Below are 26,752 nucleotides of genomic sequence, written 5' to 3'. Positions count from 1 at the left end.
GCTGCTACCGAACAAGCTGCTGTGTGAGTGTGGGTGTGTGTGTGTTGAGCATCGGCGACGAGGAAAACAGAAGCCGGATCAAAGGTGTGTGAGTGAGGTGCACCAGGAGGGTGGCCTGGCCAACAAAGCAACAAATCTAGGTCTCAGTTTATGCTCTGTTGCTCCGCTCTGCTCTGCTTCTCACTGATCCCAGTCCCTTCATGTCTATGGTGCAGAATTCAGGAAGACTGTCTTTGATTTAATTAAATGTGGCGTTCAAGGAGTTCCAAAAAAACAAAACAATCCACTGGACTTTGCTTCTAACTTTGAAGACATTTCGCTTCCCATTCAGGAAGCTTTTTCAATTAAAATGTCAGAAATAGCATTTAGTTCCAGGTTTTATACAGTAGCCCGACAAAACCTTGTTTTTGTTTTGAAAAAAACGCAAATTGAAACGGATGAACGGGTCCAACACTTTGGAATGGGGCTTCTTTTGTTAACCTGCAATACCCCATACCTGTCTATGTCTCTAAAGGCGGGCTGTTAAAGGGAATTGTTGGCCTGGCTGAATAGGTGAGGTCTTCTGTTCCCCTGTAAAGCGGTTAGGGTTGCAATGATACCTGGAAGGGTTCAACTCAATTGCTGCATTTCTGACATTTTGAATTGAGAAACCTTCCAGGATGAGAGGCGAAATGTCTTCAAACTTGGAAAAAGAGCCCAGTGGATTGTTTTTTTTAAAAACTTTTTTGGAATGACTATGACCTAAATGACTGAATGGGAAATCAGAACTCACTGCTTAGTGTGATTAAACAAACAAAAAGATGTACTCTTTGATTCTCTTATTAAAGCACTTAAATGAAAATGAAAGGTTCCTGCATTTTGTCTGAATCCTTAAAAACTTTGTTTTTTTTCAATCTGTTGTTTTTGGAGGCAGCATGCAGTGGGTAATCTGCACATAGTGACTCTTATTCCTCTTTTAGTCTCAGTGTGATTTATTCCTTCCTCCAGCAGCTGGTAATTTGATCATCTCTCATCATGTTTGTCCTGGTGATGGAAATATGTTCACACATTGTGAAGAGGCTTCATCTATCCCAGGATCAACCCTTATTAAAGCATGATGCGCTAGTGATACCTGTTTGTTTTGTTTACTTCATATTTTAGAATTTATACAATTAAACTATATTCAGTTTATAAATATTCGTCAACTTTACAACAGATGCCACCGCAGCGCACCTTACACAGTTAATTCAAAGAATGAACAAGAGATGAAAACCTTTCTATCTAAGGGAACTGAGCGGATTGCATCAAATTTTTGACTCGAAGAATTTACTGCTCCTGGTTAAGCCACAGTGAGAAGCAGCTTGCATCAGTCACTGACTTTGTAGCAACCCCTTATACTTGCATGCATGTGGGGAAGGTGGAGAGGAAAAGCTTTCTTTTACCTGTCAATATCCTCCAGTAGAACCAGTTTAAGTGTGAACAGCTTTGTGCTGTAACTGATTGGGGTCTAAAAAGACAGAGCATGCACACAGAGGAGCCCATAAGCAGTGATGTAGGAATATGAGACTATATGAGAAAGAAGGAAAGAGTTATTGGAAGTAACTCTTGTAATAACTTCATATAAAATCTGCTCTGAAGTAGTTTTCAAGTTGAATAAAAGATTAAAGAGATAACATAATGTACAGTCAGTTTCAGTAAAAACTGAACCAGTAGCTCTCTCTTGGGGAGAAAAGGGAGTAACCTCTGTAAGACAGCACTAGACGAATCATCAATATAGGGAAAACAGTTGTTGGCAGCAGCAGCCAAACTGTTTCCCTTCCAGGACAGAGTCACAGTTAAAGACAATTTGAGCCCAAATGTGGATTCTATGAAAAATAAAAGTTGACATGACACCAAAATAACAAAATAAGAGCAGGAGAATGTAATAGAGTGATGCAAACCGGTCCCTATATCCTCCAGCAGCCTAAGCCTATAGCAGCAACTGCAGAGTAATCTTAGGATAGGCTCAGTCACTCAGATCTATATGATGGAGTTTACATGTTTAGGGCTTTATGCGAAAATAAGAGTTAAGGATGAGCATAACGTTCTTGTTTTTAAATTCCTATCAAAAAATGAAAAATTACGTTTTGAATCAGCTCCCCTATATATGGAAACTCCACAGTCATCTCTGACCACTTCCTTATCCTTCTACCTCCAACTGTAGGACTACTTCTGGTTCTCACAGAATTGTATTGCAGTTCAAATTACACACTGATTTGCATCCCAACATTCGGTCCTTCTAAATATTATCTAGCTGTGTGTGTGCTCCTGTTTGTGCATCAGAGTGAGGACCTTTCAGATTCACCAGAAAAGTGAGGACCATTTGTTCCAAAATGAGAACAGTTTGGTGGACGAAACAGTCAGTTTTAGGAATAACTTAGTTTAGGTTGAGTAAAGTACTCACTGGTAATAAATCAATAGAGGTTAATAAAAGTTAACTGCTGGACCTCACAACATATAGCAAGACAAGAATGTTTGTTTGGGTGTGTGCGTGTGTGTGTGTGTGTGTGTGTGTGTGTACCTTTATGCAGGTGCTTTCTCTGTCAGTTGGAAGCATTTTAATATTTGCCTCCAGCTCTTATCTTGATGGGAATAACAGACAAGGGCAGCAGATCTCCCCGCACTGGAGCCCAAGTTATGTTAAGAAGAAAAAGAACTGGGACCAGTTCCAATATTTTTCTGTGGAAATTTTACAGTTTTAAACCAACTTTAAATTAGCCTGATTTTTTATTTTTATTTTTTTAGTCAAGATTATTAAAATAAGTTTTATTTGATGAATGTGTAAATAATGAACGAAATTCAGACGTTATCTCTTTCTATTTGGTAGAATTACCTGTTTCAATGTATAACTTTGTCACAGGTTTGATGTTTCCTCCCACAAGAGTTGATCAAAGATCTAAAACATTTGCTGATTCTGTCGGATAGAACTGATGTAACTACATCTTGTTTACTAGAACCCTTTTTCACGTCCATCTCTTCAGCTCTGTCATCAGATTAGGACTGAATGAAAATATGGGCTCTGTTGTTTGTAAGCCCCTAAATAACTAATTTACTGGTGTTCTAATGGTCATCGTCTCCATAAAAGGCAGGTAAAGTGGACCAGTTGTTACTGCAGTGAAACATCCAGGTAAAAATAATGCTGCCCCCTCCATACTTTTAATGCAGAACGTTATTTACGGTAGAATCAGAGGAGTTTGAATCAAATATTCTGTGGTTTACCAGCTTTTCTCCCTACCAGCTTTTTATGATGCTTATGGAATCCTAATTTCTTTCTCTCTGAGGGGTTTTTACGCCCCTTAAAGAAAAGGAAAGCCTGTTAATAGACTAGCCTGACTCTGGATATAACTCTCTCTGACCCGCGTCTTTTATCTTTTCTTTTTTTGCAATGTTGCTTAACTCACAGAAGAGTGAGTATAATTTATAATTTCTAATATCTTTCATATAAACACTAGTGAGAGTTTATTGGTCATGCCAGCCACATAGGTGCAGACATTTGTTTTCCATAAGCCAGGATGTCAGTATAAAAACATGTTTGATATAATCCTGTATGTGAGTTCAGCCTATTAATCAATAACCACTGACAGTTGGCCTCACCGTCCTATCACCAGCAAGAGGAAGGAGATTCAGGCTGTTGAATTTCAGCAGTGCAGACTTATGATATGCCAACACCATCTTTGACTGAATGAAGAACTGTGGAGCTCAGTTTGGTTCGATTTTTCTGCACCTAACTTGTTGAAAGCTGTGCTTTCTGATAAACAGTGGAAATCTTTACACATCTAAACACTTTCAGAGTCTGGCTGCAAACCTTTGCCTCAAATCAGGGCCAGATTAAAACAAGCTGCACATATTAACCAGCAGTCGGATTAAGACAGACATTCTATTAATCCTGCAGATTTTGTACCATGATTAATAAATAAATAGTTATAAAGAAATAGTTATTATTATTTAGTACCATTTTATGCACTTCTGCTTATGTTTTTTTTGTGAAATATGAAAGCTATTATCATGACATAGCAGCTGGTGATGTTCTATTATCCATTTCTAACAATCAAATCCTGATCAGCTGCCATTACACAAATAAATAATAATAATAAATAGCAAAACATTTTTTGATTATAGATTTAAAAAAAAGACAAAAAAAAAAAAAGGCACACTATGCAACATTTTTCAGTTAATTAATGTGTTCCATAACGTTTTGGATGATTAAATGAGTCATTTCAGGTCGAACAAAGGTTTTATCGGCCGCCCTGGTGGTCTGTAGGGGAAATACCGTACTTGCAATTGCAGGAGCCCTCGGCCCACACCCACAGGCTCAGAAGTCTCGTGCATCGCGAGAGTCGGTCTTGCTTTACGGCGAGAACTTGGCTAATTACAATCTTTGATATTTAGACACATGCATAACAAATAATGTATGAAAACATGCTAAATTTTCAAACTCTAAAATTGGAACAAAATAGTCACTTACCACAGTAGACATGGTGATTCGTTGCGTTCGCCTGTCTGCTAAGCTCAAAACAACCGCGCCTGGCTTGACGGAGAAACCAGGAGAACAGCTGAGCATATTTACGACAGTGCACTTTTACTTTCGCCCTCTGGGGGGAGCCTCGCTGGAAAATCAACACCGGTTGCATAGTATACCTTTAAAGGCACACTATGCAACATTTTTCAGTTAATTAATGTGTTCCATAATGTTATGGATGATTAAATGAGTCATTTCAGGTTGAACAAAGGTATTCTCGGCCGCCCTGGTGGTCTGTGGGGGAAATACTGCACTTGCAATTGCAGGAGCACCGACCCGCACCCACAGGCTCAGAAGTCTCGTGAGAGTCAGTCTTTCTTTATGGCGAGAACTGCTACACCCCCCAGTTAAAAGCATGCTCGTTGCTAGCACAGTGGCAATCTTTGTGCAGTAATGCTACGTTCACGCAGCAAAAGCACGTCTGCTGCTTCATTTTTGCTGCTTGTACCAGTTAGTTCTGACGCGCGGCTGAAGCAGCTTTGCTGCTCTGGCTGCGCGGTGCAAAAGTGTGTCTGACGCGCGTTGGGCGGAGCTTCACTAACCTTTCTCTGCCTGGCAGCTATATTTGCTGTGATCAGTGGGAATAAAGTAGTTTTAATATGTGTTTAAGTGAGAAAATACACCTGAAAACGTAATCAGTGCAGTCAGTTCATTCAGATTATTATCCTGCCTTCAATATTTTTTCTGTCGGAGCCGCTCAGACCCCCACATACCAGGGATGCGCCGACAGTAGGGATCCCTTCATCAGCAGCGGTTCACCGCGGCAGCTGGTAGGTGTTTTTCATCAAAATAATCCAAACTGCATATTCTGCCGGCAGATTTCTGCATTTTAAGTTAATTTAGGCGTCAATAAACTGTTTAACAGGAGTGATCATCAGCGCTGTGTCTCTCTCCCTGCGTTAAACGCAACCCGATGCGCTGCTTCAGTATGGCAAGCCAAGAAGGTCACATTTCGCATTGAATTGTCGCGTTAAGATTGAAGTTAACCCGCAAAAAAAGCGCGTTCTCCCGAGATTACGCCGCTTTTTACGCCGTCTTTTACCAACAAGCGCCGCCTTTTACGCGCGTCATGAGAGTACCGCAAGACGCGCGTTAAATACGCGCGTTGTGTCGGTCAGTCTTTATTTTCAGAGCAAGTTATTAGTTATTACTTGCTTTACTAATCTTATATAGTGTTTTGTGAATATAGTCTCCAAGGCTAACATGCGTTTGACTTCTTGAACATATGAAAGTTATTTATATATTAAAAAAAAGGAGGTGATAACCGGGTTAAATGTGCTTTTTATCTGTTGAGCTTGTAGCTTAAAGGTACACAATGCAACCGGTGTTGATTTTCCAGCGAGGCTCCCCCCAGAGGGCGAAAGTAAAAGTGCACTGTCGTAAATATGCTCAGCTGTTCTCCTGGTTTCTCCGTCAAGCCAGGCGCGGTTGTTTTGAGCTTAGCAGCGAATGACTAATGCTGCGTTCACACTGGACGTAGCTGGCGCGACAGAAGCAGCGAGTTTACATGCAAAGTCAATGGTTGACGCGCGTCAAGGCGCAACAAAAGGTCCAGCGGCACGTTTTGAGCAGCAGGCGCAGCACGTCTGAGCAGCTGAAGTATGGCAAGCCAAGAAGGTCACATTTCGCATTGAATTATCGCGTTAAGATTGAAGTTAACCCGCAAAAAACGCGCGTTCTCCCGAGATTACGCCGCTTTTTACGCCGTCTTTTACCAACAAGCGTATGGCAAGCCAAGAAGGTCACATTTCGCATTGAATTGTCGCGTTAAGATTGAAGTTAACCCGCAAAAAACGCGCGTTCTCCCGAGATTACGCCGCTTTTTACGCCGTCTTTTACCAACAAGCGCCGCCTTTTACGCGCGTCATGATAGTACCGCAAGACGCGCGTTGAATACGCGCGTTGTGTTGGTCAGAACGCGCGTTAAATACGCGCGTTGTGTCGGTCACAACGCGCGTATTTAACGCGCGTTTTCCTAATATGATAATGATGTCCTTCCTTCTTTTCCCACAGCCAATGCATTTGAACTGGTTGCATCCAATCTCTGATCAAGGCAGCCAGACCAAGAAAGTTCAGCACAGATCTGCTTTGTGGAAAACTGCACAGAGCTCAATGTTGCAGCATTGCCAAAATTCACTGCATTGCCGTTTCACAAAGCCTTAATGTTAGGAATATATCCACTACATACACTTTGCTGTTATTTTGAATCCATTCAATGCCTATTTTCATGTAAAAACGTTTTGCATCAACATGCATCGCCAACTAATGTTTTATATTTACAGGTATTAGTAGGAATGTTTCATCATCGAAATTACCGAGACGTGGCGTAGTAGGTTAAGTGACCGCCTTCAATGCAAACCTTTTGCTTCGTGGCAGGTTCGAATCCGGCAGAGGCAGTCCGACTTTTCCCTTTATATTCCCTCTTGTCTCCAACCAAGCCCATTTATTTATTTTTTTTTTTCTGAGAATATAATCATAAATGTAGCCTACTTCACTGTTTTTGATCCATCGCCATGCATTCTGTCATGTAAAAACTTTTTGTATTGTACTAATAAAATGACAATAAAGGGGACACTTGTCTTCCAGAAAATTTGCTGGTCTGACTTGTTTTCTGTATATTTTCCTGCATATCATCAACCTTTTCCCATAATGCTTTCATACAGCAAAAACTATGCTCCCCATAGCTCATGTTCTCTGTCTCCTACATATATATATATGTATATATATATATATATATACACTATATTGCCAAAAGTATTTGCTCACCCATCCAAATTATTGGAATCAGGTGTTCCAATCACTTCCATGGCCACAGGTGTATAAATTCAAGCACCTAGGCATGCAGACTGTTTTTACAAACATTTGTGAAAGAATGGGTCGCTCTCAGGAGCTCAGTGAATTCCAGCGTGGAACTGTGATAGGATGCCACCTGTGCAACAAATCCAGTCGTGAAATTTCCTCGCTCCTAAATATTCCACAGTCAACTGTCAGCTGTATTATAAGAAAATGGAAGTGTTTGGGAACGACAGCAACTCAGCCACGAAGTGGTAGGCCACGTAAACTGACGGAGCGGGGTCAGCGGATGCTGAAGCGCATAGTGCGAAGAGGTCGCCAACTTTCTGCAGAGTCAATCACTACAGACCTCCAAACTTCATGTGGCCTTCAGATTAGCTCAAGAACAGTGCGCAGAGAGCTTCATGGAATGGGTTTCCATGGTCGAGCAGCTGCATCCAAGCCATACATCACCAAGTGCAATGCAAAGCGTCGGATGCGGTGGTGTAAAGCACGCCGCCACTGGACTCTAGAGCAGTGGAGACGCGTTCTCTGGAGTGACGAATCGCGCTTCTCCATCTGGCAATCTGATGGACGGGTCTGGGTTTGGCGGTTGCCAGGAGAACGGTACTTGTCTGACTGCATTGTGCCAAGTGTAAAGTTTGGTGGAGGGGGGATTATGGTGTGGGGTTGTTTTTCAGGAGCTGGGCTTGGCCCCTTAGTTCCAGTGAAAGGAACTCTGAATGCTTCAGCATACCAAGACATTTTGGACAATTCCATGCTCCCAACTTTGTGGGAACAGTTTGGAGCTGGCCCCTTCCTCTTCCAACATGACTGTGCACCAGTGCACAAAGCAAGGTCCATAAAGACATGGATGACAGAGTCTGGTGTGGATGAACTTGACTGGCCTGCACAGAGTCCTGACCTCAACCCGATAGAACACCTTTGGGATGAATTAGAGCGGAGACTGAGAGCCAGGCCTTCTCGTCCAACATCAGTGTGCGACCTCCCAAATGCGCTTCTGGAAGAATGGTCAAAAATTCCCATAAACACACTCCTAAACCTTGTGGACAGCCTTCCCAGAAGAGTTGAAGCTGTTCTAGCTGCAAAGGGTGGACCGACGTCATATTGAACCCTATGGATTAGGAACGGGATGTCACTTAAGCTCATATGTGAGTCAAGGCAGGTGAGCAAATACTTTTGGCAATATAGTGTATATATATATATTAACCACGTCACATAAATGTTCTTTCAGTCTGCAGATGGCGCCATATAACGAGTAGGCTATTGGCAGAGCAGCAAACAGGTGTTTGCACCAAAGCTGGGGAACAATATAGGCAAGGTGTGTCTCTTTTTCAAGAGAGAACTGGATCCTGGATTCTTTCATCTTTTTTATTTATTATGAACTATTATATATTTCCCACTACCTTTGACCACTAGTCAATACCTTTACTTATGTGTACTAGAACAAGATCCAAATGTGCAAGAGTCTAATTACATTTTCATTGTGGAGTAGGAGACAAGGTATGGGTGCAGCACCTTCCATTGGGGGTGTATCCAGAAAACAGGTACTACGTTATTTAGATGTTACATTTAATTTTAACAGCAGTTGTTCCGTGGCTGCAGAAAGCATTATGAGCTTGGGAAAAGGTTAGTGATATGCAGGAAACATACAGAAAACAAGTCAGACCGACACATTTTCTGGAAGACAAGTGGCCCCTTTAATGTCATTTTATTAGCACTATGTAAAAAGTTGTTACATGACAGAATGCATGGCGATGGATCAAAAACAACAGAGAAGTGGGCTACATATATGGATTATATTCTTGGTTAGAGGCAAGAGAGAATATCAAAGGCATAGGTTTGATTTCAGCTTTGTTAGGGACACTATTGGTCTTCAGTTTCATTGGTCTAATGTCATTGGTCCTTTGCAAAAATATGCATACTCTTTTTTTTATGCTTAATGTGAGCATCAGTCTTTGATGTGTTTAAAGAGAACAGCATAATTTCTTCCTAGATTAATACAAATCTTATAAGCACTGCTTGCACATTGCAGACAGGCATGAAGGAGGACTCTGAGAAACACGCCATGTCACAGCGTATCAGAGAGCTGGAAAGTCAGCTGGCAGAGCTGCAAGCAGCTGGTGGGGATTCTGAAACGCCAACTACCTCTACTGGAACCACTAGCGGGAGGCCTACGTTTTCAATCCCACAAGCTCCGATTATATATGTGCAGCAGGATCGAAAGCTGCCAGTATTTTCTGGACATTTGAACAGCAATGACTCGTGGACTCTGGAGGAGTGGATAGAGCGAATAAGGCATTTTGCCGAATCGAGGGGCTGTACAGAGAAGGAGCGTGCACAAATAGTGTTTGATCATCTGGAGGGTGCCGCTCGTACGGAGGTTAAATTTTTACCCCCCGCAACAACGTGAATGTATGGACTCTATTTTTAAAATTTTGAGGGAAGTTTATGGATGTATGCATTCTCATGTCTCATTACAGCGTCGGTTTTATAACCGCAAACAACAAGATGGTGAGTCGTTAATCGATTATTCCCATTCTTTGATGGACTTAATGGACATGATTGTTAAAAGTGATGCTCAAGTTGTTTCGAGAGTGGTCTCTAAAGACTTGCGTGATCAATTCATTGATGGAATCAGGGATCAAACCTTGAAAATAAGACTGAGAGACCTGGTTAATGCCAATCCCAACTGGACAATCCGAGAGGCTCGAGCTGAGGCAACAAAGTGGATGGCTCAGTGTGGTGCTCCGTCTAAATCTGTTCGTTTGGTCTCTAATGAAACTGTTGTATCTTGTGAAGCTACTACTGGTTCATCTCAATATTTAGAATTGATGTCTCTGCTAAAAGCCCAACAGACCCAACTAGAGTTGGTGGTTAAAGCGCTGGCTCCACAAAGTTTACCTCCAGCAAGGGGCCGCTTCAATAGGCCCAGGCGCAATGCGGATGGAAAACCTATATGCTTTAGGTGTGAGCAGAGCGGCCATATTGCAAGAAACTGCCCGAATAATATTCAGGATAAAGCTAAAGAGGATAACCAAAATGAATCAAAGTCTGCGGGAAACTAGAGCCCGCCAGTGTGCAGAGCCAGACATTGGTGGGGGGACAGATGGGCTCAGATGACATAGATTCTGAATTTGGTAACCTGGTCGGTAAGTGCTTTGAGGCTGAAATAGACTTTGCTGGAGTCAGTGTTCCCTGTCTATTGGACAGTGGGTCCATGGTAACCACTATAACTGAGAGTTGTTTTAATGAAAACTTTTCTCATTTATCTGATAAGAGTCTAAGGGATTGTGGGTGGTTGGGTTTAAAAGCTGCAAATGGTTTAACAATCCCGTACCTTGGTTATATTGAACTGGATTTGAATATTTTGGGTGTGCTGATTCCTCGTCGGGGGTTGTTGATTGTGAAAGATCCATCTGACATTTACATGAGACAGAAAAAAACCGCTGTACCTGGGGTTCTGGGCATGAATGTGTTCAACCCCCTTTATCAAGAACTGTTAAAGGGATATGGCGCTGACCTTTGGGGGGCCCCAGAGATTAAATCCGCACCACCAGGGCTGAAGAAGATCCTGAGGCATTGCCAGGTGATGGAGGCCATGGCCAGCTCTTCAGAGCCCTACCCAGTGAGAGTACAGGGTAAGGATCCTCTGTGTATTCCAGCTGGTAGTCTTAAGTATGTCCCTGTTACCTGTCCAAAGGTATCCTTACACCAGGCTATAGAGCTCATGGTGGAGCCTCTGGGCCCAGAGTACACCAGCCTGCCTGAGGGATTGTTGGTTTCACCTTCCTTAGTGAAGGCAGAGCAGGGAAGGACATTTGTGCCAGTTACTAATGTCGGCACAACTGATGTTCTGTTAACACCACGCAGAATAATTGCAACCGTTCAAACTGCTGAAGTTGTTGAGGAGCCATCTCAAACTCAGGTTTCTGTTGATTCACAAAGTGGTACAGCATTTATTGTGAGTCAAGAGGCCAATAAGAAGTGTCAATTTGACTTGCCAGAGTTTGAAAATTTAACAGAAGGTGACCGGCAGCAGGCCAAATCTCTTTTGCTAAAATATAGCAGTATTTTTGCACAAAATGATCTGGATGTAGGATGCACAAATTTGATTAAGCATGAAATACCCTTGCTGGATGAGAGGCCAGTGCGTCAACCATACCGTAGGATCCCTCCTTCCCAGTATGAATTGGCTAGAAATCACATTCAACAGTTGCTTCAGAGGCAAATAATTCGGGAGAGTAGTAGTCCATACTCTTCCCCAATTGTTCTGGTGCAAAAAAAGGATGGTAATTTACGAATGTGTGTCGACTATCGGTTGTTAAATTCAAAAACCAGGAAGGATGCATTTCCTCTTCCCAGAATAGAGGAGTCTTTGGATGCTTTGGCTGGAGCCCAGTGGTTTTCTACTTTAGACTTAGCAAGTGGCTATAGCCAAGTTGAAATGGCGGAGAAAGACAAGGCAAAGACAGCATTTTGCACTCCTTTCGGTTTATTTGAGTTCAACCGTATGCCCTTTGGTTTGTGTAACGCACCAAGTACATTTCAGCGGCTCATGGAGCGTATTTTTGGGGATTGCCGCCACCAGTCTGTTTTGCTATATTTAGATGATTTGATTATTTTTTCTTCTAGTGTGCAACAACATCTGCAAAGACTGGATCAAATCTTTTGTCGACTAGAAGCCCAAGGATTAAAGGTCAAACTTTCTAAATGTAATTTCTTCCAGAAAAGTGTTAAGTATCTGGGTCATGTGGTATCGGCTGAAGGTGTTTCCACTGATCCAGATAAAGTGGCTGTAGTTAGAGAGTGGAAGCGACCTGAAAACCTGGCTGAGTTGAGATCATTTTTGGGGTTTGCGTCTTACTACAGAAGGTTTATTGCTGGGTTTTCAAAGATGGCTAGCCCAATGAATCGGCTGGTGACCAAACTTCTTCCATCTGGTAGGAAGGGTAAAACCCCCAAGAAGCCTGTTGCTGGGTTCTGGGATACGGAGTGTGAGGAAAGTTTTGTTAAACTGAAAGCTGCTCTTATAACCACTCCTGTCCTTGCTTATGCAGACTTTCAGAAACCATTTACATTGGACGTAGATGCAAGCCATGGGGGTTTGGGCGCAGTCCTGTCTCAAGAGCATGAGGGTAAGTTAAGACCAATTGCTTTTGCTAGTAGGAGTTTAAAACCTACAGAGCGTAATATGAATAACTATAGCTTAATGAAGCTGGAGTTGGTCGCCCTCAAATGGGCTGTCACAGAAAAGTTTAGGGAATACTTGCTTGGAAATAAGTGTACAGTCTGCACAGACAATAATCCTCTAAGCCATTTGAAAACGGCAAAATTAGGTGCTGTTGAACAGAGATGGGCTTCAGAATTGGCTTCATTCGATTTGGAAATAAAGTATCGTCCTGGCCCTCAAAACACAAATGCAGATGCTCTGTCCCGCCTTAATCACCCTTCTAAGGGTGAAAGGGAATTATATGGGGTCCAGGCAGAAGTGAGTACACTCCCTGGTCTAGATATGGGTGATCTCTCCATTTTGCAGTCTCAGGATCCCATCATAGGGAATTTTCTTAAGTATTGGAGGGAGAGCATTATGCCAGATGCAAAGGAGAGGCAGTTGCTTAGTAAAGGCTGCAGAGAGTTGATTCGTCAGTGGGGTCGACTTAGGCAGAAGGAGTCAATACTTTATCGTTGTATTCACCAACCAGATGGGGACGGGGAGGTTGAGCAGTTGGTGTTACCTCAGTGTTTACAGGAGCAGGTTCTTCGCCGTCTACATGATGAGCACGGGCATCAAGGGGTAGAACGAACTTTCCAGTTGGTTCGCGCTAGATGTTACTGGCCAAGTATGTACAGTGATGTAGAGAGATGGTGTAGGAGCTGTGAGCGGTGTGTACTTTCAAAGGCCCTCCAACCTAAGGTGAAGACCTATATGGGCTCAGTCAAAGCATCTCGGCCACATGAAGTTTTGGCCATAGATTTTACTGTATTGGAGCCTTCCACGGATGGGAAAGAAAATGTTTTGGTTATGACTGATGTTTTTTCAAAATTTACTCAAACCGTGGCAACTAAAGATCAGAGAGCAAGCACAGTTGCTGAGGTTTTGGTAAAACATTGGTTTCAGCCATTCGGCCCTCCGGGTCGTATTCACTCAGATCAGGGCAGAAGTTTTGAAAGTAGTCTTGTTCAGCAGCTCTGTAAAATGTATAATATTGAGAAGAGCCGCACAACTCCTTATCACCCCCAAGGTAATGGCCAGTGTGAGCGGTTTAACCGCACACTACATGACCTATTGCGAACCCTTTCTCCTGAGCAAAAGCGTAGGTGGCCTCGTCATTTATCTCAGGTAACTTATGCCTATAACACCACAGTGCACCAGTCCACTGGCAAGACCCCATATTTTTTAATGTTTGGCAGGGATCCGAAGTTGCCTGTAGATTTTCTAGTGAGAGAGGAACCTGAGTCGGATATCCCCCTCGAAGAGTGGGTGGAGGAACACCAAAAGTCATTATCATCCGCTTATGAGTCTGTGCAGAAGAGACTGGAGAGTAAAAGAGCAGAGAAGAGGCAGAGGGAACAGGGCCAGGTTATGGCATCAGAGTTTGAGGAGGGCGACCTGGTTTTTACCAGGAATCATTCAGTCAGAGGGAGGAACAAAATTCAGGATTTTTGGGATTCTACCCTTTACCAAGTAGTTCGGCCTCCACCTGCAACGGGTGTAGTTTACTCTGTAGCCCCTGTGGGCCAGGAGGGCCCTCTGCGCCAGTTACACAGAACAGAGCTTAGGGGTGTGCCCAAGAGTAGGGAGGATAACACTCCTCCCAGTGTCTGTACAGAAAGGGAACAGAACGAGTTAAGTGAGGACGATGCTGTTCATGTTTCTGAGGTAATAGATTCTGTACCAGGGTTGCTTAATGATGTAAATGGTTCACTTCTAAGTGACAAGGTGTCTGATGTTGAACAGCTTCCAGGTCCGGGTCCCAAGGAAACTGACACCCCCATGGTCTCTGGACTTCGGAGATCGGTTCGGAAAACAGCTGGTCAACATTCAAATCCATACCGACTGCCACAATCTGTGCAGGTCAATGACCCAGCATTGTAAGGGTTGGCAGGGGGAATTTATCTGAGTGTATAGTACATCATCGGGTCGACGATGATCTTTGTTAGGGAGGGATGTTACAGGTGGTATGGTGGGCGTGGTCCAAGCAGTATAAAAGCGGAAGCTGCAAACTTTCTTAAAAGGTGTCAGTTTCCATGGGATGCCAGGACGTATCTGGGTTCCACACGTAGATTTGTCAAGAATGTGGGTGAGTGTTTTTAGAGTGTGGGTTATATTGAACTTTTATTGTGACGAATGTAAATTTTAATCATTCTTTTTCTTGTTAGGAGGCCCTGCGTGTTTTTTAGACCAGGCTGTGTATACAGGCAGATGAGGGTGGTGTACGCGATACAGGTATTTTTAGAGATTTTAAGGTAGTTATTAAAATAATATTTTGATTGCATTATTTTTGTAATTTGGTGTTTTCTGTTTGTTTACAGAGATGTTTTTTGTTGCTCCTGCTGTCCTTAGGTTTATGTTTTGTTTCTTTTAGTTAGTCCGACCCTGTTTGATGTTTTTGGTCCCGTTGTTTACTTGTGAGGGCGGACTAACTGTTTTGTTTTTTTAATCTTTTTTTCATTGATCTGTTTGTTTTCTCCTTGTTCACTCTCCCACGAGGCTGTGAGCTGGTAGACAATGTTATATTGCATCTGATCGTCTGCAGTGCTGAGTGGTGATCGTGTGCAGTGTTTTTTTCACCTGATTGCTGTGAAGCTTTATAAGTGTGCGACTTTCCTGGTTCTGATTATGCGGGTTTGTCCGCCATCCACTAATGTCAGAGTTTAAATATTATATTGTCTACCCTAGGCTATCAGTTTCGTAGAAGGAGAGGTAAAGGATTTTCTGTCTATTTGTTTAATAAAGAACGTATATTTTTTAGGACTGAGTTTGTTTCATCCTTGCGCGGGTGGTTACACACTACACTCACTAGATGCTTTTTAGCAATGTTTGAAGCATCACTGGCTCTGATCAATGTGCAATTACGACTTTTTTCCACTTTGAAAATGTTTGCATTTAAACTTACCAGCCACTAAGACAGAAGGTAAATACATTCCTATTTAACCAAATATAGTCTAAATATGCCTGTTATATGTTGACGTATCATGGGTTTTCTTTTGAAGATATATAATTGTGTATTTTTAACAGCAGTTGCTCCATGGCTGTATGAAAGCATTATGGGAAAAGGTTGATGATATGCAGGAAAATATACAGAAAACAAGTGAGACCGACAAATTTTCTGGAAGACAAGTGTCCCCTTTATTGTCATTTTATTAGTACAATATAAAAAGTTTTTACATGACAGAATGCATGGCGATGGATCAAAAACAGTGAAGTAGGCTACATTTATGATTATATTCTCAGAAAAAAATAAATAAATAAATAAATGGGCTTGGTTGGAGACAAGACAGAATATAAAGGGAAAAGTCGGACTGCCTCTGCCGGATTCGAACCTGCCACGAAGCAAAAGACTTGCATCAAAGGCGTTCACTTATCCCACTACGTCACCTCTCGGTGATGTTAATTGTTGAAACATTCCTAGTAATACCTGTAAATATAAAACATTAGTTGGCGATGCATGTTGATGCAAAACGTTTTTACATGAAAATAGGCATGGAATGGATTCAAAATAACAGCAAAGTGTATGTAGTGGATATATTCCTAACATTAAGGCTTTGTGAAACGGCAATGCAGTGAATTTTGGCAATGCTGCAACATTGAGCTCTGTGCAGTTTTCCACAAAGCAGATCTGTGCTGAACTTTCTTGGTCTGGCTGCCTTGATCAGAGATTGGATGCAACCAGTTCAAATGCATTGGCTGAAGGACATCATTATCATATTAGGAAAACGCGCGTATTTAGGTACTATCATGACGCGTGTAAAAGGCGGCGCTTGTTGGTAAAAGACGGCGTAAAAAGCGGCGTAATCTCGGGAGAACGCGCGTTTTTTGCGGGTTAACTTCAATCTTAACGCGACAATTCAATGCGAAATGTGACCTTCTTGGCTTGCCATACGCTTGTTGGTAAAAGACGGCGTAAAAAGCGGCGTAATCTCGGGAGAACGCGCGTTTTTTGCGGGTTAACTTCAATCTTAACGCGACAATTCAATGCGAAATGTGACCTTCTTGGCTTGCCATACTTCAGCTGCTCAGACGTGCTGCGCCTGCTGCTCAAAACGTGCCGCTGGACCTTTTGTTGCGCCTTGACGCGCGTCAACCATTGACTTTGCATGTAAACTCGCTGCTTCTGTCGCGCCAGCTACGTCCAGTGTGAACGCAGCATTAGTCATTCGCTGCTAAGCTCAAAACAACCGCGCCTGGCTTGACGGAGAAACCAGGAGAACAGCTGAGCATATTTACGACAGTGCACTTTTGCTTTCGCCCTCTGGGGGGAGCCTCGCTGGAAAATCAACACCGGTTGCATAGTATACCTTTTAGCTACAAGCTCAACAGATAAAAAGCACATTTAACCCGGTTATCATCCCTCATTCCTCATGTTTCTCAGTTCAGGGCTTTTCACCTCTTTGACTTTCTTTCTCATCACCTCCTTTTTTTTAAATATATAAATAACTTTCATATGTTCAAGAAGTCAAACGCATGTTAGCCTTGGAGACTATATTCACAAAACACTATATAAGATTAGTAAAGCAAGTAATAACTAATAACTTGCTCTGAAAATAAAGACTAAACGTCCCAAATAAAAGTAATAATTAATAATTTAGTAAGCCCTTATTGGTACTGTAGGCAGCACTTTTATTTATTTTTTTATTATCCTGTTAAATTTTCCAGCCCCTCTCTCAGTGGCACTGATCAGCACATTGACAACACTACTAATGTTTAAACCAAACCTTCCTCTCAGTACGGATCAGCTCAGTCAGAACAAGGTATAGATTTCAGGATTATTGTTAGTTCCACGGTTTGCAGCTCATGTAAAATTTTTACAAGCTCCTGCCACAACCTCTCATAAACCTTGTTTGCCACTAAATAGTGAGGCGGGTCTCCCGTCCCGTCAGCATGTGACGTGCAGCAGGGTTCACCAAGCTTCAGTTTTTGAGAAGTTGGGAGTAAGACTGCCTCTGATTGACAGCGGTGAGAGGAGAAAGCACAGCAGCCAGGCTGGGCGGAGCTCATCTGCTCTGCATGAAAGCAGATTTCAAAGTAGGCAAAGTCTTGATAAACTAACTACATAGATAAAAAGATTAAAGTCTAGTTTCTGCCTTAAAAACCTGACAAATCTGTACATTTATATAATTGTTTTCAAATAAAAACCTTTTGATAAATCAAACATTACCGCCACATATCTGAATCAATAACCAATAAAACAACTATTTTCATTCATTTCAGATGGAACTATTCACATACTTGTATTTTATTAAACTCAACTTCCAATATTCATCACTGTTCGCGCCAAATACCTTCTCCTCTGATCACGGAGCAGCCGGCTTACTTGGTCTCGCAATGAATCCTGGAATATTCAAGGATACGTAGGATACAGCGAACCCGTCCTTCAAATCAGGCTAAAAGAAGGACGCATTTGTCCACCGCATAACGAGGAGTCTTGGAATCTGAACAGGCGTCGGTGTCGCGCTATGTCATAATCGGCCAATGAGTCTCGCCTTCGGAGGATGCATCCCATGAATTTGAACGCACCACTGCCTCCCCTACTGCAGTCCCAGGGAACATTTCGATGGCCTACCTCTGGATTGCTGCAGGAATATAAAGTTCATGGAAAATGAAATTAGCTGGGTAAATGGTAACTCAGGTAGTTTCACCAAACCATACGCAGCCTTGGAAAGCCACAGCTTTCACAAAAGCTCTGGACTTTTGAAAGGCAATGGAAGAACTCCAATGCAGTATTTTAAACCTTTCAGCAAAAGTATGCAGCTCATTGACAGTTTAGTGGATTAGGAAACCGTTATTATTATTGTTTTTTTTTGCTTGTTCACAGATGAAATCACTTTTTATTCCACTAGTTCATAAATATTTCAACCCACAAAGTTATGTGACGGATTTAAGTAGTGAGACTAAGACGAGATATCAGCTTTACAGACTGGAGCTAAAACTGAAGCTCTTGACATGCTGTTACTTTTCACGTCATGTGTTCCCATTATACCTGACCATATGTTTTAACTGGGTGACCAGATTCCACATGAGTCCGTTTTTAATATAGCTGTGAAGAATCTATGTCCCCTGGCTGCCTGGGTCTCAGCTTCATCTGGTGTTTAGGGGTTTGTTAGTTCAGGATTCATCAGTGGAGCCTAGAAGTCTCTTTTCTAACCTCATTATCAGAAGATTTTCGTGTCTACACTGTATGTTTTCAGCGTTTGTTATTGGTAACTCTCATCCAGCTAAACTTTGAACTCTATCATAGCTCAGTAGTAAACAGGATAATAAGATTTGTCCAAAATCAAAACTGAACTAAATGTGTATTAGTCTGAAAAAAAGCCACATACAGACCCTGCTTTCTTTTCTGTTTGTGTGTTTTTGCTTATCATGATGAATAGTTTCCACTACTTATAGAAAAAACGCACACCACATACCGGACATCCTCACACACTCACCTACACACAAGGACAGCTTTTCTTTGATTCAACAGAATGCATGTTGCTCCAGTAATACCCGTGTCTTCATGCTGGAGATCAAGTCCTGGGGCTTTTTCTAAATGCAATGATTGAGGAATTCTTTGATGTTATTTTAATGAGTTAATGGCTTTGCTCTTTTGGACCTGCTTCTCCCATGCTCTCCTTCAGCGACTCTGAGGTCAGCTGCCCACGGTCGTCCCAAACACGAGGCTGAAGCTCATCTAGGTGATTAGAGCTTAGTATCTATTCAGAATTTAAGAATCGATTCATTTCCAATCCTCAAGATTTAGAATCAAATTGTTTTGATCCCATCCGGTCGGATCTCAAATTGGACTGCAAGAATTGAAAACATTTTTTTTGCTGTTATCTGTATTACATGAGCGTTTTCAATTCAAATGTCAGAAATAGCGTTAAGTTGCTTTATAAAGTAGCCCAGCAAAGCCTTGTTTTTGCTTAGACAACATGCAAATTGAAACGGACGAATGGGAACCCCATTCCATTCATTTTGGATGGCAAGCGAAAACTTCTTCAAACTTGCAAAGAAAGTGGATTGTTTTTTTTACTTTTTTGGAAAGCATTCTGATACTTATATTATCATTCACAGTGGAAAATACATAAATTATCTTTAGTTATAGGAGTTTATCCCTAACAGTTAATATCAGAATCAATTTAGAAATGTTAGATCATTGTTTTTAAAGCAGGCATATAATTAAATTAAATTCAATTTAGTTTATTTATATAGCGCCAATTCACAACACGTCATCTCAATTCACTTTCCAGTTCCCCAGATCATCCAGTCAGATTGATTAAAAGTTTTCTATCTAAGGAAAACCAGTTGATTGCATCAACTCATTGACTCAAATGCAATCCCTCACACTAAGCATGCTTGTAGCGACAGTGGAGAGGAAAAACTCCCTTTTAACAGGAAGAAACCTCCAGTAGAACCAGACTGAGTGTGAGCGGCCATCTGCTGAGGCCGACTGGGGTTCAAGGAGACAGAAGCAGACATACAAAAAGCAGCTGTTAAAGGCGGCCAGTCCAGGAAACACACAGCCAGGCAGAGGAAGGAGCTTCTTTGGATGCAGCCTCCTTCTCTGCCCTACTTTGAATGCCGCTTGAAGACTCATATTTTTCCTTAAGAAAGCATGTGGGAGATTCACCTGGAGAATATTGGTCAAATTTATATCAAAATACCTTTATGGATATAATTTCTAATATCCATATAGATCAAATAAATGCCTCAGATATAATGACATAATAACACGCCTGTAACATGAGATTTAAGAATTTTCCTCATTTGAAAAAGAAAAACCCACATAAAACCTGAAACGTCAGTCAGTGAGATATGCTATAATCATAGAATGTAATGTATTATAAAATATTGTAACAGTCATATCATTGTTACTGGATACATTTATATTGCGCCATTTATTCATGTAGTTTGAATTGTTCACCCCTAGTGGTGCCTAATGTCTATTTTTATATCATAACATGGAGATATACCCTCAGTAACATTGTTAAAGGCAGATAAAATCACTTTTAACACATTCTCATTCCCTACCGTTCCTTGTTAAACATCAATCTTTGTACTAAATTATTCTTTCTGTCATGATTTGTGGACATTAAGACCTAAAGAGAAGTGTCATCTTCTGGTCAGACCCTCTATTTCAATGAAAGGGTGGAGTCAGAGTAAAAAAAATGCACGCCCAGGAGAAGGCCAGTGGCTGGAAGTTGGAGGGGATTTGGCTGAGAGTCGCAGGGGAGCAGGCTGCGATTTGGCAAACAAGTAGGTAGAGGAATTCTACTGAGAAATCAATGTGTACAATATCAGGTGATGTATTCCAATTATTGACCTTCCTTGGCAACATTGGGGTGTTCCTCGTCAATTTAAATACCACTTGTTTTACAGCTTATACATACAAATCTAGATACATACAAGCTAGAGAAGTCTTTCTGTGCAGTTTCTAAAGGAATTTTGAGCTCTTACATGGCTGTGTTTTTCTGGATATCTCTCCCCTCTGATCTGGAAAGCTGTCACATGTTGTTACCCTTAGAAAAGCCAATTGGTTGAGACATTTTGGAACAGCCAAGGAACCATGAAGGCAAACATGAGCTGAAACCTGCTGGAACATCAGTGTTCTTAGAGCTTCTTGTAGAGACATGTTTAATAGTCATGGACTGAGATGATGAGGCAGATTGTTTCCGTCCAAAATGAAATGAGCAGTTTCCCACAGGAACTGGCCAAAAGCATGTTGGAGAAAGGTTTGCTTGATGGAGTAAGGTGAGGTTTCAAACCCCGCTGGTAGCATCATGATGGGGTTTGTTTTGCTGCCAGGTGGGTAGAATGACGATGAAGGAGGGCTACCTCTTCAGCTGAGAGTTGTTGAAGGAAATGATCTCAGTCCTGTTAAAGTGTTTGGACTTTGCTGGGTTTCTACAATCTATCCATTCTTCCAATTTCTACAATTTCATGTTTGCAGAAGTGTGTAAAACTAGACCTGACAGCTGACGATAAAATAGCCCCCTTTCTGTAATTATGAGACTTTTTTTTTTACAGTGAATATTTACCATGTCTGAAAAAATGCCCCTGAAACATGGAGAGCATTAAATTGTTTAACAGCCACTGTTTCCTCTCCTTTTCTCCCTTTCTGTGTCCCTAGACAGATTTTGCTGACTTGTGTTCTCACTTCAGAATGTGTGTATGACTTGTATCGCAAATGCACCACGCACACACACAGACAGCAGGTCAGGGACATTTGGGCTTGTTTTTATCTGCTAGAGGAGGACGCATCAGGAGGAGAGAGCAAGGACACAAAGAAAAGAGATTTCATAAAGTGACAGACGGGTGACCAGATTCCTTGAGAGGAAAATGGACAAAAAGATGAAGGGAGAACAAATTTGTTCTGTCATGATCCTGTTGGAAGGATGACTATACAGCACTTACACCTTTATTCTAATATTTATACTTTCGAATAACTTTTCCAAACAAAATGGTGTTTAATACTGACATAGAGAAGAAGGAAGGGTTGAATGAGAGTATGTTTGCTCTCACACAGGAATGTTGATCTGATAATGGGATTAATGCTCAGAGGTTCTCTCTCTTGTCTCTCTCCAGGCTCCCTCAGGACCGAAGGCATTAAGGCGTCTGATGTTTTGCCTGTGCTGAAGGAGAAAGTCGCCTTCGTGTCGGGTGAGTGTCTGTCAGTGATGAAAGTCAATGATTAAACCTTCCAGCAAGGACGGAAAGTAAATCTCTCTACAGCTCATGAATATTCAAACTAATCTGTGCCTATTTTCTCATCTGCTCTAAATTATGACATTTTAATAAGCCTGCTTTGAAATCCCAAAATATTGATCTTATAAAGTATTGCATGCTCTATCATACCATGTTTTTTAGCATACATGGCCTTAGATTCAGGGTGTCTGTGAAGAGATTTCTCCGGGTCCAAATTAGATTCACTCCTGATCAGGCACCTTTATTTATGGGTTCTTCTCCCTTCTGTCCTCCTGCTGCTCTCACTGCGTGCCAACACAAGCAGACACATGAACTTTCCCAATCCACAGGCTGTCACACTCCCTGTAAAACATTTCCACATAGAAAATAAGATGTCATGGCAAAATAAGCACTGGGAAGTCCCGACAGTGTTCACATGAGGAAATAGTTTTGGAGGGCTTTGATTTGACCAAAGGACATGAAAGTATCTGAAGAAATCATTAAAGTTCATCAATCACCATCTGTTTACTTCTGGTAGTTAATAAAACCATAAAGGGGAGGCTGGTGCTTATCTCTATTAGCCTATCGGTGGGGTAGAACCTGGACAGGTCACCAGTCTATGGGGGAGAGACAGACAACCATACATACCTAAAGGCAATTTAGAGACACCAATTAACCTAACGGTCCTGTTTTCAGACTGTGGGTGTCATGTTGGTTTGTAGTCTTTTTACAGAGGGAACCAGGTAACTTTAATGTTTTATTTACAAAAAGCAACAAGAATCTGGAAACAGCAAACTGCAGTTAGTCAGTTCAACACTCTGCTTTCTTCTGAGGGGAGAAAGCAGACTGATCAGGAAGGAGTTGGTTGATGATAACTGTTGCCTGATTGATTGGCTTACTTGAGAGATGAAGGGGAGGTAGCATGGATCTGTAGGGGTTTAATTCAAACAGGCTTTGCAGACTGTACATCAGAGGTCCAGGAGAAGATGAGTGAGATCTAAGAACGTTGGTATTTGCCAGAGGCATCGAGCTGGAGAGCGGGCAGGCAGGTAATGAGGACTGAGAACAGGGGTAATATTCACGCATAGAGATGATCCTTCGCCTCCTCACATACATGCTAGTCAACTTGATTAGGAAATGTTCTATGGTGTGAATGGATGGATGGATGGATGGATGGATGGAAGGAAGGAAGGATGATGGATGGATGGATGGATGATGGATGGATTGATGGATGGAAGGAATATGGATGGATGGATGGATGGATGGATGATGGATGGATGGATGGATGGATGGAAGGATGATGGATGGATGATGGATGGATGATGGATGGATGGTTGGATGGATGATGGAAGGAAGATGGATGGATGGATGGTTGGATGGATGGATGGATAGATGATGGATGGATGGAAGGATGATGGATGGATGATGGATGGATGAATGGATGAATGGATGGATGGATGATGGATGGATGGATGGATGGATTGATGGATGGATGGAAGGAAGATGGATGGATGGATGGATGATGGATGGATGGATGGAGGATGGATGGATGGATAAATGTATGGATGATGGATGGATTGATGGATGGAAGGAAGATGGATGGATGGATGGATGGATGGTTGGATAGATGGATGAATGGTTGGATGGATGATGGATGGATGATAGATGGTTGGACGAAGGGATGGATGATGGATGTTTTTTGATGGAAACATCAGATGACCTTAAGGACTGGTGAAGTAAAGAATAAATTGTTAGTTTTGCTCATATATTATTTGCTATTAAAATAAATCTGCTAAATATTGTTAAAAATATCAAACACTAAACTGTCCAAAACCTCTAAACACTGTGGCTTTAAGATGTGTATATTTTCTTATTATCATAAGAGTGAGGTTTATTTTCATTCTTACAGGTCCTTATGAGATCCTGACCAATAATGTATATTTATAAACCCTTCATAAGGCTTTTATTACAGTAGTTGCTCTGCCTAATGAGTGCTGTTCCCGCTGAGTTGTAGTAATCACTGAAACAAAAGACTGAATCAGACAGACTGCAGGACGCAGAAGGAAATAACAGGAGATAAAATGTCAGAGGCTACATGCCAACAAGTATCCGTCATCAAGATTCCTCCCTAGATTACTGCAACACTTTCTCTTCCAACACTCTCTTTTCTCTCTCTGTGCCTGTCTCTCTCTCTCTCTTTGTTATGATTGAGTAGCACTTAGACAAACACTGCGGTTTCTGTTTCTTCCGTTAATCTGAGCAAACCATCACAGCGCACATCGTTTATCAGAAGGACTCAAGAGAGTTTGCTTTTTGGAGGGTTATGGAGAAAGCTGGAGAGTCTGACCTATAGCTGTGAGGGGAGTCACATTGTGAAGTTTTTAATGGATTCCATGTCCTCCTCACTGTAACATCAGGATTAAATCTTGGAATAACAACTTTTTTATCACCAGTATAACAAGGACTTAAAATGGCACCTGTAAAAAAGAGAAAAGAACAGAATAATTTTTTATCTTCCGATGGGGAAATTCAAGTATATTAGCAGCAAGAGAAAAAAGCCCACAAAAAAAGAAAAAATACCATAGTTTATTGTTTATTATTGTAAATTATACTCTCAGATTAAATGAAACGACATCTGAGTACACTGTAAAGAGTTTAAACGTAACCAGCCCCATATAATTGATACAATTGTAATTGCAACCTTCTCAAATCTCTCCTGTCAGCATACTGAATTTCTTACCAGGTGTTCCATAAAAATAAATTAACCAAAAACAAGAACGGTTAAATAAAAAAAACAGAAGCAAACCAAGGCTGTAGGGCTGACAGAGGCAGTGGTGACATGAATTCACACAAAGCAGACTGAAAACAGGCAGCGGGGGGCGGAGCTTATGATTGTCTAAACATCTCAATAAGCTTATTCCTGTGCAATATCCTTGTTCAAAATGCAAAGGGACTGAAACAATGAATCAGATTAATTGATTATTAACTAATTAAGTAATCGATTAATTTTTAAGACTGTAAAACATGCCTTTAGCTGACAGAGCAACGCACTTAGAGCAGTAATTAACCAAGCTTGTAAAAAAGATAGATAAACATTTTGAAATTAAGGTAAAAAAAATTTACTTTTTCGTCTATCAATATTCTCTATCGAGAACTCATCAAGTGGAAAAGTTTTATTTTGACCTGGTCAAATTTCTTAAAATATCTTCTTTAACCTCTTACACCCTAAGGGTGTATAAATAAATTTCTGCCTGACAAAAACACACAAAAGTAAATCACTTATAGCCTCACAGCTATTAGATTTAAGAAGAAACTTTTGGTACCTCTGTAAAGGTAAGATGTCATGAATGGTTTTCTGGTGTCAGCACCATTGTAGCTTTGACCCTGCCTGAAATATTAGGGACAAAATACAAAATATTTTGCATTTTTTGAATCTCGCCAAAATTTTCTTTGAAATAAACATTGCAAAACACTACCAAAATATTATTTATAGCACAAAAAAGTAGTACAGACTTTTAAATCTAAATGTTGTGTAAAAATATACCAAATTTGGACTCAATCAGATGAATCATATTTATTTTAGAATGGTATTAGTGAGAAATTTCTTAGGCGGAGGGGCCATTTTGGCACATTTATCAAAAAATGTCACCAAACTGTGCCAAATGTGTTTTTTTACATCAATACTGGGGGTTTGTTAAAATTACGAGGTCATGTAGCAGCTGGACCCGCCAGTGGGTCCGTAGGGTTCTAGGGGTTAAGGAACCAATTGGCAGAATAACAATTAGTTGCAGCCCTAAAATGCAGGACTAATGTCTTTCTTGATATGATTTTGGTTAAATCCTAAAGTAAACCTCATTTGGTAACAATTATTTTCACATTTTAAAGTCAAATGTATGAACTTTATTCTGCTGCATATGTAAACAGTTACTTATGTAAGTGGGTATCCTGCAAAGTCCCAGAAACCAAAAAAGGATATGGAGGATATTGAACGTGTTTATTTGTTGTGACTTTTACTGCATGTTTTAAGTAATGATGGAGAGAAGCAGACTGTCTGTCTGTCTGTCTGTCTGTCTGACACTGAAAATCACACCTGTTTTTAAATTTTCTCAGGTGGACGAGACAAAAGAGGAGGACCCATCCTGACATTTCCTGCCAGGAGCAACCATGACCGAATAAAGCAGGAGGACCTGAGGAGGCTGGTCACCTACCTGTCGACGGTCCCCAGGTGCCCTCAGCCTCGCAGTCACATCCTCTCACCATGAGTCTATGTTTTATTCCTGCAGCTTTAGTGAGACTAGAGAGAAGTGGAGGGTGAAGAGCGAACTGAGGGCTTTCCTGGCTGTAGAATCAAGTACCCCTTTCTTGGCCGTCAGTGTGGCAGACAGGGGGCAGCATTTAATTTGCATCTTAATGAAAGCCACACTGTTTAGGTCCAGCGCTGTCTGAGGCTTCTTTGAGGAAACAGAAGGTGTAGACGAAGCTGAACTAAAACGGTCAAAGAAGCGCTTTGAAGCCGGGCTCTGTCTGATCTGAAC

At 41.4% G+C, this 26,752-nt stretch overlaps 1 protein-coding gene across 3 annotated transcripts in view; it reads left to right on the top strand.

Moving 5' to 3' along the window:
- The window catches only part of kalrna (kalirin RhoGEF kinase a), a 285,539-nt gene that overhangs the window by 67,050 nt on the left and 191,737 nt on the right, over nt 1-26,752 (top strand). For all 3 annotated transcript variants that reach the window (XM_038301435.1, XM_038301434.1, XM_038301436.1), the window contains exons 2-3: nt 22,119-22,193; nt 26,328-26,442. In XM_038301435.1, coding sequence (XP_038157363.1) covers nt 22,119-22,193; nt 26,328-26,442 — 190 coding nt within the window. The remainder of the gene's footprint in view (nt 1-22,118; nt 22,194-26,327; nt 26,443-26,752) is intronic.

Source organism: Cyprinodon tularosa, unplaced genomic scaffold (genome assembly GCF_016077235.1).
Source record: "Cyprinodon tularosa strain WSP-4 unplaced genomic scaffold, ASM1607723v1 ctg467, whole genome shotgun sequence".
NCBI classification, from domain to species: domain Eukaryota; kingdom Metazoa; phylum Chordata; class Actinopteri; order Cyprinodontiformes; family Cyprinodontidae; genus Cyprinodon; species Cyprinodon tularosa.
Note: the sequence above shows the minus strand (reverse complement) of the source record. Positions and strands in the feature narration are given on the sequence as shown.